Genomic DNA, 18,928 nt, shown 5'->3' with positions numbered 1-18,928 from the left:
CTGCAATTGTTGCTCCAGAGTAGACCTGTTGCATCCACATATAGAAAGTTGTAATAAACCTTGTCTCCCAAAATACTGGGGATGGCTCGTAGTAAAAACAGGACAACAGCAATGAGTATACCAGGGATTAAATGTGAAAATGAAAAACATTATTAGCTTTGTTTTGCCAAAGGTAAACTCCGCTTCCAAAATCTTGGTATGCAACGGATTTGAATGGAATTTTAAAAATCTGCAGGGCAAATTCCATTGTCTGTACCTCTACTCGAATTTCCTGGCTCTTTCAGTTTTCAGTGGGAAAATTCAGAATCCTTTATTGTTGTGAAGTGGGAGAAAAATAAAATTCAGATCTCTTGATAAATGAAAAAATCTTAGGTATCAGCAAAGCAAAAAATAACACTTATCAGCATTGAAGATGAAATATGACTTAAAAGCTGCAGCCCAGGAAACGAACAAGCAACAAAACCTCTTCCAGTCATTACTGCTGCAGATTGCATCCAAAAGCGGCATCATCACTAATGTGGACTTCACAGCAGCCGGCACATTTATGGGATCAGCCAAAGACTTATGTAAGAATACAGAGACAAGCTGGTTATCCTGAATGTTTCTAGCCACCTTCATATTGGTCAAGAGAATTACTACTGAGAGACATGAAGAGATTACAGAATTTAGATACTGAGAGACATGAAGAGATTACAGAATTTAGACTACTGTACTGCATCACCAATGGAAGGTAAACAGTTTTATATGGAATGCTTAAGCAATTAGTCAATCATATTACTAAATAATGATGTTGAGAACAGACTGAATTTGAAGCCATATGAAGCTGATGTGAGACCTGCTAAATCCATACAATGGGTTTATATACTGCAAGAACATCTTTAAGCCTTGCTGCACACAACATAAAAAGATAAATTTAGGTAGCTTTTCATAAATTGCTGTATAACAGTTTAATACCAAATCAAACCAAATCAACATGTAATAACATATAAACCTGCTGAAAGAACTAGGGTAGCGGAATGTAAGATAAATAATAAAAAAAAAAAAACCAAAACGGTTAGTAATAAAGTCCCTGCAACTGTAAAAACTGAAATAAACCCCTGCAATTCTCAATTGAATAGGGCCTAACAAAATTCTTACATTTTCTACAAAGTGAAAGATATGCTTACCGTTATCTTTGCTGCTGTTTTCTTCAATTGTCATTTGTTCTGCTAGCTCAGACAGCGATTCATCAATGGTCTGGCTTCCTCGCAAGGTTAAGGAAAGTCTTCTCTTAAATTTTTTCATTCTATCGATATTGGGTCTGGCTTAAGGAAGCCTGAAAAAAAAAATGAACAACAAAATGTGTGAAAAAATTATTTATTTAGAAAAGGAAGTTTAATTGACTGACATAAAAATGCCAGAAGGCTTACAGAAAACTTGCACAATATGCAAGTTATACTTAAAAAAAATACCCTTAAACAAGATCACTGGACTGTATAAGAATGTTTTGAGAGGCTGATGCCCATACACTTTCGCAATTTTTATTTCCATTTGGAAAAAATAGAACCTTCGGGTTTGTTTGGCTTTTTTGGGTTTTTTTTTTTTAGAAAAACAGCTAACTTAATCATGACTTTTACACTTCAATAATAAAGGAAACAGTCATCTGAAAACCTGCTGAGTGTGTGCTCTGTGGCCTCCTCCACAGTCTCTTTTACTAATCCCAATAAGCAGAAGACTGTAGCCTTTTCTCTTTTTCAGCCCATTTTATATGATGAAAACTTACCAAACTTTTCTATATTTTACCCTTTTTACAAACAAAAGAAGAGGACAATGCTTGAAGTTTTAAACACAAAAGGAGTTCTCAAACACCATCCCATCTAGGGAACTAGGACAGCCAGAGTCTGGTAACAATGGCTAGAATGGATGTTTCTCTTAAGAGTCAAGCAACAGAATGGAACTGGGAACAAAGCAGCAGGCACTTTCTCCCTGGAAAGTTGTAAACAAACAAACAATAATAACAAAGGTCCAGGTCAATAAACTTGCTGCCACAAGTCTGAGCTGGTAAGAGAACTTTGTGGTGTGCCATATGTGTGCCCTTGCACAACAAGAGACACAGTTCTGTCTTTCCTCACTCCATATCGACAGTTTACCCTTCATGTTATTTCTCAGTAATTTGTTCATCTGGTCATAGCCTCCAAGAATCACACATGCAGTGTTCAACACAAGTGCAGCATACTGAAGTCTGAAATGCTCATATATATTTTCCCCCATCAGTTTATTTTGCCCCTATTTTGCCTTCCAAAATTCATCATTCACATACAAAACCAGATTTTCCTCTATGTTCTCATTTCAACAGAGAAATGCAAGAAGTAGTATGCCAAAGATCCACACTTAATAAGAAATTGTGAAAACAATTACTTTTGTATTGACAGCATCCCTTTAAGTATACACATTTCAACTGTGGAACTTACTCTTTTTTCAGCTGCTTCATAATAAAAAGGAGAACAAATTGGTAGAACAAATTTGAAAGTGGCTGCTGGTGGCAGGAGAATGCTTATATAGGCTAAACTTTCACAAGACAAGATTGTTTAGGACAGCAAGTAAAATATTAGGGGTGGATAAAAGAAGACCTTAGGGATATTGGCTCCAAAGTCTGAGATGAACAGTAAAATCACTGCTGCATCCAGCAGGAAAGAGGTGGATTAAAATACAGAGTAACTAACACCTCAGACAATCACAGCTACTGTAAAGCAGAATTATTAAGGCACTGGGTACAGATACACAGGAAATAAAATACAGTGCTGTAGATACAGTTAAGCCACCGGTTTCTAAACTGCCCCTTTAATGCAATGCTGTATGTGCAATAAAGTCTTTAATACGAATAATTTTACTCTCTTTCACTCAGAAGCAGGATATTCTTATTGTTAAGAAACTGCATTCAGAGAGCATTCCAAAAGGAACATTTACGTTTCCTGTCCAGGACCAGGCTATAAAGATCTTACTTGAAACTGTTTTATTTCTGCATTCAAACTTTTATTAAAAAAAAAATTTCCCTTGTTTCTCTAAAAGGACAATTTTGTAAAACATTTGGAAGGACACCTCATCTATGTGTAGTTTTACTCAATTCTTCCATTATGTTTTTCTAAAACCTGCATTTTCCTCCATGTATTATTCTCAAAAAAAGGATACATGCACTTTTTAGCTATATAATGCCCTAAAGCTACCTGACAGCACAACAATTTCTTTCCAATTTTCCACTTGGGCAGTAACTGAAAAAGCAGGTGCCTTTAAAGGGAAGCAGGCCATTCCTGGCTTTTGATCCTGGCAAGTGCTTAAGCCTACACAAATTTTTAATAAAAAGGTCTACTGCTGAAGAATATTACATATAAATTAACAGATATATGGATTAGAAATTCCAGGAAACATTCTAAATCTCAAGCTAATAAAGAAACCCCAAAGTATTTTGTCAACTATAATTACAACATTTTTCCTGTTATGGGATGGTTTCATGGAGTAATGAAGTATCATTTTTACTAACATTCAGATTTAATTCACAGCTTGGTTTTTAAATAATTTAACAGTAAAAAGGAATGAGGAGTGAGAATCCACATGTTTTCTTCTATTGAAATGTATGTCAGCTTTTTAAAGGAAAAGATGCTCACCAATATGAAACCTATTTTTTTCCCTTAAGGTGTCAGTATTCTTGCTAGTTCACAATTGTAAAGGAGCGGGGAAAAAAGGGAAGAATTGACTAGTATCTAGCACTTAGAAATGTCCTCTTTTTGATTTCTTTACTCTCATGGCCAAAGTTGCAGAACCTACTCAATCTTGGAAGTTTAAGACAAGACATCAGTGAACAGAGCTTTGAAAATATCATCTGTACAATCCAAAACTAACACTGGTTCTCTAAAACAACAGCACTTTCCAGAAAAGTCCAAATTGTCTGATACTCATTTTCACCAGTTAACAGCAGATGCATACCTATTATCTCCCTTTAACAGCAAATCTAATTTAAATCCAAAATGGAGTTACTTGATTAGCAATATACATGTAGAAGCAATGCTTCCCCAAATTCTTAATGACTGTGAAAAGAATACAGTTATTTCTATATTTAGTTTTAGAACAGAGCCCACAGGCTTGACATATTCTGTTCTGCAAATTTCTCTATTCTAAGTCATACCCAAATCAAGTATTTCAGATGTCACAGTAGATAGCTGCATACGCTTGAATGCAACTAATGCAAATTCTAGTCTTCTGCAGACAGAATGAGGACAAGCAATCTGATATGCCACTATCTGATACAACCTACAAAAGCTGGCAGAGACATATTTGTTCAATCCTTATACTAATATCAAAAAAGCGCAAGCAACACGGTATTAAGGGAACTGCTGCTTCTTACAGTCTGCAGGCCAACCCTGAAAAACTGGTCTGTTTGTCCTTAAAAGTAATGCAAGTTAATCCTTGAAAACAATGCTAAAATTTACCTTTTCTGTTTTCCAACATTCACTGTCATTAACTCAGTCCACTACTCTAGTCTTAAAACCCCTGTCCTGAACCCAACGTCTTTTAAAAGTGATCTTCGTAATACAGTTCTCAAAACAAACTCCATTTTTTACACTGATCCAGGTAAGATTAGATTTAAACAGGTGTGTTTTGGTTCACTTTCTCTGAATCACACCAATCACACCATGATGCCTGAAGGACAGCACTTCTCATTTAGCACATCTGTATGTTCACTACACTCAGACTGTACAGCAGGCAGACATGAAAGCACTTGGATTTCAAATAACTCAGCTAGATTTTGCACTTATGTATTCACCAAAATTCAAAGGTCTTACACTGCCAGTGGCTAACATTCTCAAAAGCCCTTCCACTTCCTTCAGTTTCCCAGATTCTTTGTTTCCTGGAAGTTAAAAAAGTAAGGCATTAAGACCCTTGTACACAACTACTATGTGTGCTTAATCCTTGCAAGTTTAAACAAATTCAGTTAAATTTTTCAAAACCAATAAAACTATTTAACAACTTAAATTTTAGTCAGTTTATTTCATGAGGGTCACGAATACCAAAAGATCACTAAGATTTTGCTGATTCAAAGCCCTTTGAAGTCAAAGTGAACCTGTCCTTCGACTTCAATTAGCTTTGGATCAGTCTAAGTGGAGACTCTTAAGTTATATTGCATCGAGGTCCATCTACATAGAGATTAAGCATTTTAAAATTACTTTTCCACTTAGATAGACAGTGAAGTTGCAACAAGACTGTTTTTACAGGTTGCTTTACAAGGCAGTAGGTATTTTCCAAACATCTAAAGGCAGTTCTTGTTCTGGAAAACTCACCTGTAAGACAACAGCTGAAGTGGAAGGAAAGGAGAGGATCAGAAACCCTACCTAACAGCAGGAACAACAGCATGGATGCAGCATGGCCCTTAAAGATGGGTTAACAAACTAAGGTACAAGACTTGTGCCCAGGAATAAGACATCAAAGAAAACAGGTAACAGCACTCTGTATGAACTCCTTGTGACAGAAAGAGAGGCCTGAAAAACTCAAGAGTGCTGCAAATGGTATTAATTACAAACTGAAATAGGAAACGCCTGTCAAGGATATTGTCCACTTATTTAAAAAAAAAAATAAAAAATCAGCTTTCCACTATGTTAAACTGTTCTCAATCTACCTGAATTTAAAAAAATAAACACAATCACTGTCATTAGCAGGGTGCACATCAAATACAGAGCAAACTATTAATTATACTAATGAGAAATATATGGGTAATTTATCCAGGATAACAACCAACCAGTTTGAACACTCATAAAATTCACATATAGTACAGATATACCTCCTTACAATCACAGTTCTGCTCTGCAAGAATGGATTACAAACACGGAATTTCAGTCACTGCATTTATTCTTTGTATTTGTCTCAACTCACATTTGTTCACATCAGTGAAAAAAAATTTCTACTGCATTTTTCCTTGGCCTTTGGAAGCAACATGAGACTGGTCAACTAGACTCTTGTCAGGAGCACTGCTTAAAAAGTTACTAGCTTTATGCTGCATTGGGTCAAAGAACTGACATTGTACAGATACAAGCGATACCTGACAAACAAGGTCTTTGTTACTGATGAAAGAAAACTGTCAAGTCAAATACCTCAGCTTAGTCTGATCTCACCAGTGCAAAAAGGGCAAAAGGACTCTCGCAGCTTTTTCCTTTAGGAACAATATTCAATATAAAATTAAACTTTCCCAGTGAAGCCCTTTTTAATGTACTTATAGAATCACAGCTAAACAATTACTCAAAATTGGAGGTACAAAGGTATTTACAAAGGTTAGCTTCTTATCTGAGGATAGTTTTACTAGTTAATATAGGCAAATAGGCTCCTCCCTAAGTGAATGAGAGCATCTATATTCAGCTCCTGATCTAGATCATCAACTGGAAGAACCACTCCAAAGAGAGGAAATATATGGAAATTACCCTGTCCTAATTTAATTTTGACTATGAATACTTTCCCTTATCTTCACCCTGCTCCCCCTGCCCAATCCCTTTGCCTTTAAAGAATAATGAAGGACATAAATTAGTACAAGGGGTTTGTGGTTGTTCTTTTTCTTTTTGTAATTAATCTTTTAAGTAAAATGTATATATATTTTGAACATTACTACAGGCATATTTAACTATGCTATTGGTACAGAATTTAGAACACTGAAAAACATCAAATTTGCCCGAAAGATCAAATTTTTTCATTCTTTTTTCATATCCTATGCTTATCTTCTTTCTCTGGACAAAAAAGCTTTACTTAGGTAACCACAGCAAGTTTACATTCTTTAAAATGTACACATGTATTCGCTTCCATGTAGATTCAAGCAATATCAAACAGCAAAATCAACAGAGATGTACTATTTGATAGATCTCCCTGGATTAGATATGTCATACTGATTAATAGCTCCATGTTAATTATCAAAGGCTCTGTTCTCTCAACTGCTAAGTGAAAAAACACAGTATGAGTCTGGTTAAATTGGCTGACATTTAAGCCAAGAAAACAAATGAGCTGACTGGCAAAGCTTCTACACTTGCTGTCAGACTCATAAACTGAAAGCCTCTTTCCTATTGAAGGGGAAGGCAAAGACTAAAAGGTTACATGGATGTAGCACAAATACTACCAGACAGTCACAGAACTTCAGCTCTCAGAAAATGTAATGAGCACTGGAAACCAAATGCAATGTCTGTAAGTTTCTGAGCTTTGATTAACAATCATAAAGCCTTAATAGAGCATTCAGGAAAAAAATATTAAAAAAAAAAAGAGTTGCACACACAAAGATTGCTTTTCCCTAACACTGATTAATTAAGCAAAAGATCTACAATGTTGCACTATCACTTCTGAGACAGTCTTTCTCACTCTTGCAAACAAGCAAGTCTCTGGAAGAACACAGCAGAAAATTCCTTCTAGTTCAAGAAGACAGTGTTGGTTCTAAGACTGAAAAGCATCTGCAATTTTCTGTGAAGCTGAGCAATTTTGTCAATAAAAGGTACAGCTTTCAAGGCTGCTTTATTTTTTTCCATCACAGTTCAGGCACCAAATCAAACAATCTCATACCAAAGAACCTTCTCCCAAATTCCAGTAGCTCTCAGCCTAGAACCACCTGTCCTCTAAGCATCTGAACTCCCACAATAGAGCCTTCAACATTTACTTCTTACTGTGCTAGCAAAAGTTTTATTTACAGCCCGAGACCTAAGGCAATGAAAAGCTTTCAACTTATTTCGATGTTCTTGAATCAACCTAAGATACAAAGACATCAGAGCAATATGAATTGAGATAGAAACTGGGAGACACACGTGTTTGGATGAACTTAGAACAAGCCTACAAGTTTCTAAGCAAGATAAAAAACAGTTTGGCCTTTTTCTCTTAGAACAGAAATTAATTACACAGGGGAAGGTTTTGGGGAAACCTTATGATGGCCTGCCAGGAAATGAACCACCAGTGAGAACTCATCCCAGGAAAAAAAAAAAATTGTAATTGTTAGGATTGCCACAAAATGAAGACTGTTATTAAAAAAAACAGTTTTCTAGCTCTAGTGTCAGATTTTTGGTTTATTACTTGTTGAACCTCTATACACTTTCTATATAGTGTGAACAGAAAAAAAGCCCTATCAAGCAACCCAGAAAGTCCTGACAGTAAAGCAAACCAGGCAATATAAAATCAAGCCCTTCCATAATTATTCTATGTACAGCTCTGTGCCTAAGAATAATATCAAAGAGCCATGAATGGTTTAAAAACATACATCTTGGGATGAATTTCTCTTACACTTCTATGTGCATGTAGAAGAACTTCTATATACCTACAAAAAAGCCAAACAACAAAACCCCAAGCCAGGAAAAACAAACTCTTTCATAGTAATTGATGGTTGATTTTTGAATTTATTTATTTATTTTCTTAAGGAAGAATGATATAGCAACACAGGAAGAGCTTTCACTTAGTGCATTAAGAGACCTGCAAGCATCATGGCACAGAACAGTACTGATGACATATATGTGTATTTTTCTAACAAATAGCTGTCCACACACAAGATCTGATACACTGAAGGCACTACATAGAGGCACAAAACAAGACATTAAGATGATAACACTGACACTATTGAGACATTTAATGCCTAAGATTTATCCGTTTTCTTCTGTATTCTGTGTTTTTCTAGAGATTTCTGATGATAATAATACTGTGAATGCTATAACTATTATTCCTGAAATAACAGAGAGATAGAATACCTTGGCCACAACTAAGAAAGCAACTACTAACAGAAACAGATTCTTATAGTCAGGCTGAGTAAGTTTAATAACTCCACTGAGATATTTCAAAGGTAATTCCAAAGGAGCAGTAAATAAACTCATCCTTGAAATAAATCTTTGAACTATGGTTCAAAAATTTCTTTGAATCCATGAACATCTTTTACCCAAACGTATCAACATCTCTGATTTGATATTTAAAAAAAATCTTACAAATTATTGTCTTCCCTTCTCCAATCCTGTCATCAGTACAACTTCAGAGATTCCTCAGTAACAGAAAATCTCTGAACAGTAAGCTAATTACAGTATTTTCCTGCTGTATTAATTTTTACATAGCAGTCAAGATTGTCGCAGCATGGCACCAATTTGTTCTGTTATATAGACAAATGTTGCTATGTCTGTCTGAAGTGTTCATGTTGCCATTTAATGGTCGACCGAATATGCATGCATGGATCATTTCAGTATTCATGGATCATTCAGTATTCATTACTAACCACGTAAGACACCATTCCTAATGCAAACGATTATTTAGCTGACAACCTGGGTAAGAAAGAAGAGTTTTAACATATGTTTTGCCAAGCAGCTTTGCAAATAGCTGTGTTGGCAACAAGGTGATGGCAGTATGCCCTACAAGGCAGAGAGGAAAGCATGAGGCTGCTTAAGCCAATTTAGTACCTCCACAGAAGGAGAGTAACTGATCATTAGTGCACATCAAATCCAAGGTAAGACTGTCCTTATAGGAAGCACTATGATAGAACTGTACCGGAAAAATAGCCTGAAAAACTACAGGTTTGCTAAAAGCCTATTTAGCTTAGCTAAACAAAACCTGGGATCTGAAATAAAAGCAATCTGTGAACCAAATAAAGGACAACAGCAAATGCTGTTACGGGAAGATGATGGGGAAAATAACAAATGGATAGGAAATAAAGTAAAGCTCAAGTGCCTTCTTCTACTTCAACAGGTTCTGGCCACTGTGATTCCCACAACAATAACTACATGCAGACTCTGTCTTACTCCTGTACCAACACTCTGCTCCCAAATTAAGTCTCAACAGGTGACAGACTCACAACAGGTATTTTTCAGGGTTCAAGAAGCCAGGGGAAAGAAAAAAAAAAAGGTACGACATTATTTAAACATACAAAATAAGGCAAATGCCATACATCAAGCTGTCAAAACTGTCACTGGTGGCTCAAGGACAAGAACTCTACATGGAGACAAATAGATACGAAGACTAAAGATCTTCTGGTATCACTTAATGTTCCTTTTCTTTGCCTGAGCAGATCATTCTTCCGAGTGTCTTTTACACACAATCTACATACTGCTGTTCCTCCAAGTAACTGAGACTGTCCAGACAACTGAGGCTGTTCCCAGATCTGAAACTAAGCAGAACAATGAAATTACCACTACGTAATCTGGGTGACTCCAGTTAATCAGTTTGAGAGGCCACTCCCCTTCCAGACTGAGCAAACAGTCTAGCACATCAAAGGACGCTTACTCAAACTTCACATTATCTCCTTTTAGTATAAACAATTCTCTACCTGAAGGTATCCAAGCAAGTCTTCTGGACCTTGAACAGAGACCAGAGAAAGATTAAGAAACAACAAAAGATTATATAAAACTGAGTCAATGACAACACTTCATCTTGACTCAGTAAAGCAGACAAACAGCAACCACTAAAAAAGAAAACTGTGTATCTGTACATAAATGTCTGACCAGTAAGAAAGTATTAGTATATAGGAAACCTTGGAAAGTATCAAGTATTAATATCAGTCAATAGCATTAAACCACACAAACACAACCTGAAGGACATGTTGCATTCAAATTTATTTTCAATAGAATTATAAAAAAGTAAAGTAACTGTGACCAATGCAACACTGATACCATCAACAAAAGCAGAATTTCTGTAGGATCCTCCTGCAAGCTGTATTTTAAAGGCAGAGTAAGGACAGATGGATATTTTACTACAAAAATTCTGTAAAGAAACAGTTAAGGAATCAAATAGGATGTACAGAACACTGTTTCAAAATATATATTTGTGCTGGGCAAATGCATTTGCCCTTTTTTGTTTCTCAGGCAGAAGAAAGTAGAATTTTATATTTATCTTCAAAATAATTTCTTCCAAACTATAAACACTATCATTCTTCTGCTGCTAGAGCCTAGTGCTTACCCAGTCTCATCCTGACAAGGACAAACAGTGAGCCAAACCCGTGCACAGCAAACTACTTTCCATTCTGGGTGTTAATTGCATTGCAGAGGCTGATATTGCTACTCCTGTCAAGGATCTGGATAAACCTTCTAAACTCTAAGATTTGTGTCACCAACAGAAAATGTTTTATGAAAAGGTAAATTTAAATTTTTGCCTCTACATAGACTCAAATTCCCTACAGAACCTTACTTCAGCATCATATAATATTATGCTCCAATAAAGATCAGTACTAAAAGTAAGTTTTTCACTTGGAGAAGTAATGGAGCAGTTTTGCTGTAAAACTCCAGGGGAGAAAAAAAACCAACCCTGGTATTATAATGTCACCAGATGCCACAACTTTCAAACTAGTCCAGCTGAGCAAGAATCACAGAATGGCTTGGGTTGGGAGATACCCTCCAAGGCCACCCAGTTTAACATCCCTGCAATAAACAGAGACATCTTCAACTAGACCAAGCTGTTTCAAGCCCTGACCAACCTGACTGTGCATTTTCAGGGATGGAGCATCTACCACCTCCTTGGCAAACTGTTCCAGTGTTTAACCACTCTCAGCATAAAAAATTTCTCCCTTTTATCTAGTCTGAATCTGCTTTCTTTTAGTTTAATACCATTACCCATTCTCCTATCACGACTGGCTCAAGAACAACTTGGACCACTATGCCTCTACAAATGAGAGAGGTGGCCAGTTCTTTCCTCCCTCTCCTACTACATTCCTTCTGCAACTGTGTTCCCATAATGCTTTTATGGGAACCTATGGAAATCTTTGTGCTGGGATGAAGAGAAACAAAGACAATATCCATGCTAAAATGGCACTAACATTCAAAACTAATAAGCCAAGTTTAAGAGCAACCTTAGTAATTTTCTTTTTAATCTACTTGGTTCTTTGTTCCTTGCCCTCCTTTGGATCACCTTTGTTGTTTTTCTCCCCCTGTATTCAATCTTCCAATACACAGTATTTGCCCTTAATATACAAAGTCCAACTGATGTCATCTGTCATCTCACAGAGTAAAAGATCATGTTTTAACTGATGAAACAGAAGACCTACTTCTTTAAAATTTTAGAATATGCTACTCTTTCACCAAACTACTGTTTCTATGTCAAGTACTTCAGCTGATCTTGAATTACACACTTCAACAGCCTTGGAAAACAGTATCCTTTTGCCAAAATATTCTCTAAAATAATATTACATGCATTCTAAGGGAAGCTTGTATTTGCGTTACCACCCAGGTATGCTACCTTTCAACATACCAAAGAATGCTGAAGAGTAACCAGAAATCTTCCCACTGCAGTTTTTTTTTTTTTCCTTTTGGTAATTAGGATCCATAAGTGTGAAATTAAACAGTCCAAGAAGCTTCTAGTTTCCACTTGTAATTCAGATTTATAGCTTTACTTTCTTTAAAATTACTCTACATTGCTATTTAATAAAAGGGAACCAAAGAAAAGGCCTTCAAAAGGACCAGTCCTATCTCATTAGTAAAGCATAAAATAATCAGGCACTACCATACTGAAATTTAAGTTGTGCATCTTGAATACAGTTTCAGCACAACACCTGGTAACCACATCTATCTTTAAAGTAAGTAAAACAAGTGGAGTTTTTATTACTAAAAACTAACTACAATTGCTCTTAAAGAAGGTTTCTTAACTAAAACCCCTCAAACCCTTAAGATTCCAGTTATGCAATTATTTCACTCTTACATTCAGATGAAAACTTAAGAATAAAAATCTGCCAGACTGTTGCCATGAAGTGAGCCTTAATTTTTTTATCTCCCTGGACTCTAATCTTTCAATACACTTCCTGTAACAAGACTTGAGAATGTAATTTTAATCAGTTGAATGGTAAACCAGAATGGCAGAGGCTTGCATTAGTAGAGGCACTACTACTGTTTACTGAAGCAAACTGTAGATTTGCTTCACAGAGAAACAAAATATGCACAATTAAGAAATTTTATGCTTGTGTTTGGTAACAGTAAGCAAACCTTGCTAGTTACAAAGAAATACTAGTTTTAAGGAAGGCCAGGTCATAGCTACTATGCAATAGGGAAATAAAAAACTGAATTTTCTGTCTGCTGAACTGTATATGCTTCCTTCTGCTGAATTTTTGACATGCACTCTCTGCCATTCCTGATTTTAATCGTATGAAATAAACCATTGGATTGCAGTCCAGCCAATATGCCACCTAAAGACATACTGTGTAGTCATACAGAAAAATGAACTCATCTTTTTCTTCCCAACATGGTTCATGTTGTATAGGTACTATCTCTAAATAATCCCCTAGGCATTACCATTTCTTGCATCAGAATGACTGGAACAAGCCTTTGACCAAATTTACTGGAACCGAGCACAAATCTGGGTCCTATTTCCAGATCTTGTTACTTTAAAAGTATTAAATCTAGAAATTTAACTTAAAAAAATTTAACTTAAAAAATACTAGTCAGATATAAGCTGTCTGGATTAATCTCATGGACTCTCTTTAAAAAATAATTATTACTATTGTCATTTCAAACGACTGTGATAATTCAAAACAATCTCACTGATCTAAGTTTATTGGGATATTTGTATCTTTTATTCCACACCACTGCTGAAACGTATACCATTTCTCCAAGGTCCATCTCTGAACCCAGTATGTCCCTAGCAGAGATTATAAGGAACACCTGTTGAAGGGATTTTTACCAAGGTATTTAAATAAGCTTTAGATATAATCTGGGGGACTCCTAGCTCTTCAAAATGATTGTTATTGTCTCTACAGTTCAAGTTCTTCTTTCACTATGCTGCTATGGTGACTACATATTGTAAGACATCAACTTTGACGTTTTTAAATTCAGTTTGAAATAGAATCCATCACAGAACCAAAACAACGTCATAATACAGTAAGATAATGAATGTTTACAAAAATCCTTTCAGAAAGTCTGAAAAGTTGTTTTGAAAGCAGCCATGAGGAGAAGGACATGGGCGTGTGGGTGAATGAGAGGCCCAATGAGTCTTGTCAATGTGCACTTGCAACCCAGAGAGCCAACTGTACCCTGAGATGTATCCAAAGCAGTGAGGCCAGCAAGGCAAGGGACTTTCCCCCTCTGCTCTGCTCAGACCTGAAGTGCTGCATCCAGCTCTGAGGCCCCTACCACAAAGAAGATGTGGACCTATTGGAACAAGTCCAGTGGAGGGTCACCAAGATGACCAGAGGGCTGGAACACCTCTCCTACAAGGAAAGGCTGGGAGAAGAGGAGGCTCTGGAGAGGCCTTTTAGCACCTTCCAATACCTAAAAAGGGCCTATAAGAGAGCTGGAGAGGGACTTTAAACAGTGGCAGGTATTGACAGGACAAGGGGGAATGGCTTTATAGCTGAAGGAGGGCAGATCTGGATTAAACAGTCCAAAGAAACTCTTTACTGTAAGGGTTGTGAGACACTGTAACTGGTTGTTCAGAGAACCTGTGGACCACCTCTGGAAGTGTTGAAGGCCAGGCAGGATGGGGCCATGAGCAATCTGCTCTAGTACAAGGTATTCCTGCCCATGGCAGATGGGTTGGAAGTAGATGATCGTTAAGGTCTCTTCCAACCCCACACCATTCTATGATCCTACAGAATCACGAGAGCCTTGGATCCTCACAACTTAATTATCTCTACTGTTGGAAGCAGGGACCAAAATGAAGCCATTTATCATGAATGAAGATAAAACAGACACAAATTGTTATGTGGTTATGAAGTATTTCCCTTCTGAATTCATTAGTTTTCTTAGAGCAGCAGGAGAAACTTGATGATGGCAGCACATGTGGCAGGCAAGAAGTTCCTTCTGTCTGATGAATTGCAGTAGAAGCATAATCACCTTTGCTTTATACAAAAAATACAAAGCATATTCAAGTTGATGAAAGTGAAGATGGTTCCCAAGACTCAAGACCAGATTTGCTAAATTAAACGGGGCTTGCTAAAAAAAAAAAATTCAATTTCCAGAGAAATAACAAGTAAAAATGCATATTATGTTAGTATACTATTGCTGAAACTAACCAAACAAAAGAAATCGAACAAAATCTCAAACAAAAATCTTTGAAGGTGGCAAGCAACCAAGTAAACATATAAGAACTGCACCGATTATAATGATCTAAACACAGTCCTAACCTCATTGGGATGTTCACTTTAACAGCTCAGCCTGTACTTTGCTGTCCACATTATGATTTATATAAAACCTACTTCAATTGTCTTTCAGTTTATCAGTCTTCAATTTCATGATACCATATAAGCTATTGAAGAGAAATTATGTCCCATCACTATGCACTCTTAGGGAAAAGAAAAAAACAATCACCTATTTTCATTGTTAGCATCATACCAATACTTAAACATTCACTAAAAAAGACTGTGAAGCAGTGCATAAAAATTTGTTCTTGATAGGAAAGTTACTCTGGAATCCACAATTAAAAAAATTAAAATAAAACAAGTTCTAAAGCTAAACATATATTAATGCTTCCATGATAAAACAACTAGACCACTGAAGAATGAAGTTTGAGCACAGAACTGCAATGGGCAATGACAGATGCAAATTGAAAAGAGAAGTGAGGAGAAACTGAAGTAGAGAGAAGATTCACAAGGCATTAAAAAGATGTGAGAGAAATTACTGGAGTAAGCTGCAACAAGTTCTCTCACCAACAAAGAGGGAAAACGACAGAGATTTGATCTACATTTCAAGACAGTAAACTGGGTATTAGGCTGTCTAATTACTAGATCAAAAGCCCACACATTCACATGATGCATAACACCAGAGTTTTCCAGCTTTTCTGTATGAATCTGTTCAAAACACTGTAAGTGTAACTCTGATTCAAACCTACAGTGAACAGAGGATCAACTGTGCTACCACAGCCACCACAAAGCTGAAAAGCAGCATTGTTGCATGTTCTGATCAAGTCAACAGAAGTGTTATTATTTGCTTACACTTGACCTGGATCAAGTTTTCACCGATGGGTGATTCTGCAGGGACAGTAATGAACAAATCTGCTATTGCTGGAGGTGCAGCTGTGACTGAGGTACAGGAGCCTGCAAAAAGAGAACTGTACTGACAGCTTTCCGGAGTAAAACAGGAACCACAAAACCCTATGGCTGCCTAAGCAGCCTTATTTCACACATCAAAGAAACAAGGACTTGAAAGAAGTCCACTTATGGGCTAACATTCTTATTTTGTATTTAAAAAGTCTTTCGCCCCTCCTGAGTAAAATTTTTCCTTTTTTAAATTTCTATTTTAACTTAATTATTTTCCCACTGAAGACATGGAAACTCTCATCAACTTCCCTAAGAACCATTAGACCAACCTACCACATTTAAAGCCTTGCTTTAAATTTCATTTGCAAATGGAACTTTTGAAAAGTTACTATCAGCTCATGAAATTTTATAGTAAAATATGAAATTTTCTGTTTTCCAAATCTTCACTTACCCATTTTTCAAGTCTTTTCAAGAAAAAAAGAAGTTCAAGAACCACTTCTAAGTTTCAGAACCAAGACCATCTTGAAACTAAGCCTCTGGCTTGCATGGGAACAAGAATTGTTCAGTCAAGATACCATTCTTCTCTTTTACTCAGTGTCATGATTTTTGTTTTTAATTTAACTTTACAAAATTAATTTAATTTAACTTTACAAAATCAGATCTCTATGAAGCCTCAAGGGGTTGTTCCTTCAGAAATCACTCCTAAGAAGGACATAAAAAACTGTAAGACAAAGTTTGGGCTAGTTCGTAGTTGTGAAGTTTTCTTATAAAAATAATGCAAGAAAGAATAAAAGTGATAATATATCTTCAACCTGTTGAAAAGCATGTTAATGATCTGCCTCATCTAATTAGTGAATCCTTAAATGCCTATGTTAAGTTTTAATCTTTAAGAGGAAATGGCACACAAGATCTCCAATACTTCAAAGATCTCTGGTTTCCTTTACTGTGCACAGGAAGCCTTAAGTCAGTGAAGTGTTGCTATATTCTAAAAATCATCTGAACATTTATGATGACTACTGATACCATAGAAATTGATTTCATTACTCAGAGAGAAAAACATGTTATGCAAGCTCCAGTTTGGTACTCTCTTCATTTATTCCATCCTCAAAAATGGTGGAAAGCCCAAAAGTGTGATGAAATAAGAAGTCAGGCCATGAGAAACTGAAGTAGAGAATAAAGTCTAAAGTTACCCAAGGTCTTCAAATCCCAAAGAGGAATTGTCTTTCATTCAGAAATAAGGTAATATTCAAAACTGTTTTTTAACAGAATTGTAACTCATCCCCTGCAGGTAAACCAACAACAATTCCCTTCCTTTTCAGAAACATCAAAAACAGAGCTGTGATTTATGAGGATGCCAGCACAAAGCCGAAAGTCAACTCTCTCACAGAGTAAGAAACACAGGAGTATGCCAACTCCTTACTTACACTGTCTAGGTAAAATTTTCAATGTGTACTGCAAATAAATTTACTGGTTTTGGCAAATCAGATACATTTTAAAGCAAAGGCATAGCACTTGAAAGTTTTTCTGTTTTAATATCATGTATTTTGCTCTTAAACTGCTTGCCCTAAAAAATTAATTCCTCTAGTCTGTTTTTAAAACTAGACTTCCTTGCCTGTAAAATTAAAGTACTCCTTTAAACTATGAAGTAGATCCCTAGCCAGCCATTATTCTGCCATCTGTGTCCAGTCTTCTCCCTTAGATGGCCAACTTAAATTTCATGCAGTAGAAACTATTCGAAGTAAAAATACTGAAATTGTTATTTCTAATTGTCTTGTATGCTGCAAAACAGCTCCTTAAATTTGAAATAACAAAAAAAAGAAAAGTTCAGAGAAATATATGACTCAGCCAATTTGACAGGAACATTTGATATTTTACATAATTTCAGCACTGTCACAATGCATATTTATATCTGGTTTTGAAGCAATTACAACTAAAATTTCTGATACAATAAGCTACTAACCTGCAAGGAATTTTCGTTTGAATCCATAAAATATTTATATACATATGAATACATTAACAGTTGTACAACAGTACACTGCTTAAGCATACATATTAATAGAGGAATTGATTTCTTGGAAGCAAGATTGATTCTTGACTGTGAAAAGTAATATACTACAGCAAAGGGCTATATGGCCATCACTGATGATTTTTCAGTTTATTTTCTCAATGCTTCACATTTTACAAAACTATTTTAACTTGAGCAAATGAACAACAAGACTGCTTGGAAATAAATGCAGTATTATTGAAGATGCAGTTATTTGAAGCATTTGCAGTATTTTATCATAATATATATAAACACGTATGGCTAAACAATAGATGGAAAAAATATAGAGCAGTGTGGACACATTAACCAACTACTTCATCCCTGGAAGTAGACAGTCTCATTTTGCCACAAATGGATAAATTTAACAAGAAAAATATTAATATGAAAAAAAACTGTAACTTCACTGTGCTTGCATGCCCACTGTTGAAAAGTATAATGTCAAAAACAGTACTTCTGGAAAGAAAATAATGTAAACAATCTATCTATAAACTAATCTTAGAAGAAGGATTTGCTCTGGATAAATGTATGTATCAATCCTCAGTTTCCCGTGGGGATTATTTAAGTCATCCAGTAGACAAATTGGGATTTCACTGCTAGGATTTAAGTTTTCAAGGAACTGCAACATGAAACATGTTACAGATTAAAATCAAAGAACAGAATAATGTGGTCAATAAGTCAACAATACAGAAACATTCCCATTTTTCCTGACAATTTTCAGGATTGCTTACCTAGCTATACATTCAGTTACTAGCCTGACATCAAAGCATAAACTATGAATGCTCTTTTAGAATCCATTTTTTCCATCTTTCCCCCCATTACCTAGTCTATGATTGTTTTAACTTTTTCAATAGCATCAACAAATACTACAGACATAGTTAGAATTACAGAACAGGTCATTCTGTGATTCTATGAATCTTAGAATGGTTTGGGTTGGAAAAGACCTTAAAAATTATCTAGTTCCAACTCCTCTGCCA

The 18,928-nt window shown here is 35.9% G+C and overlaps 1 protein-coding gene across 6 annotated transcripts in view; it reads right to left on the bottom strand.

Annotated features, from left to right (window-relative positions):
- The window catches only part of CDK17 (cyclin dependent kinase 17), a 94,083-nt gene that overhangs the window by 54,988 nt on the left and 20,167 nt on the right, over positions 1-18,928 (bottom strand). For all 6 annotated transcript variants that reach the window (XM_086887706.1, XM_086887703.1, XM_086887702.1 and 3 more), the window contains exon 2: positions 1,167-1,315. In XM_086887706.1, coding sequence (XP_086743832.1) covers positions 1,167-1,284 — 118 coding nt within the window. In that variant the 5' untranslated portion in view covers positions 1,285-1,315. The remainder of the gene's footprint in view (positions 1-1,166; positions 1,316-18,928) is intronic.

This window comes from Cyanistes caeruleus, chromosome 4 (genome assembly GCF_971803275.1).
Source record: "Cyanistes caeruleus chromosome 4, bCyaCae1.hap1.1, whole genome shotgun sequence".
NCBI lineage: Eukaryota > Metazoa > Chordata > Aves > Passeriformes > Paridae > Cyanistes > Cyanistes caeruleus.
This window is presented reverse-complemented; position numbering and strand designations above follow the sequence as displayed.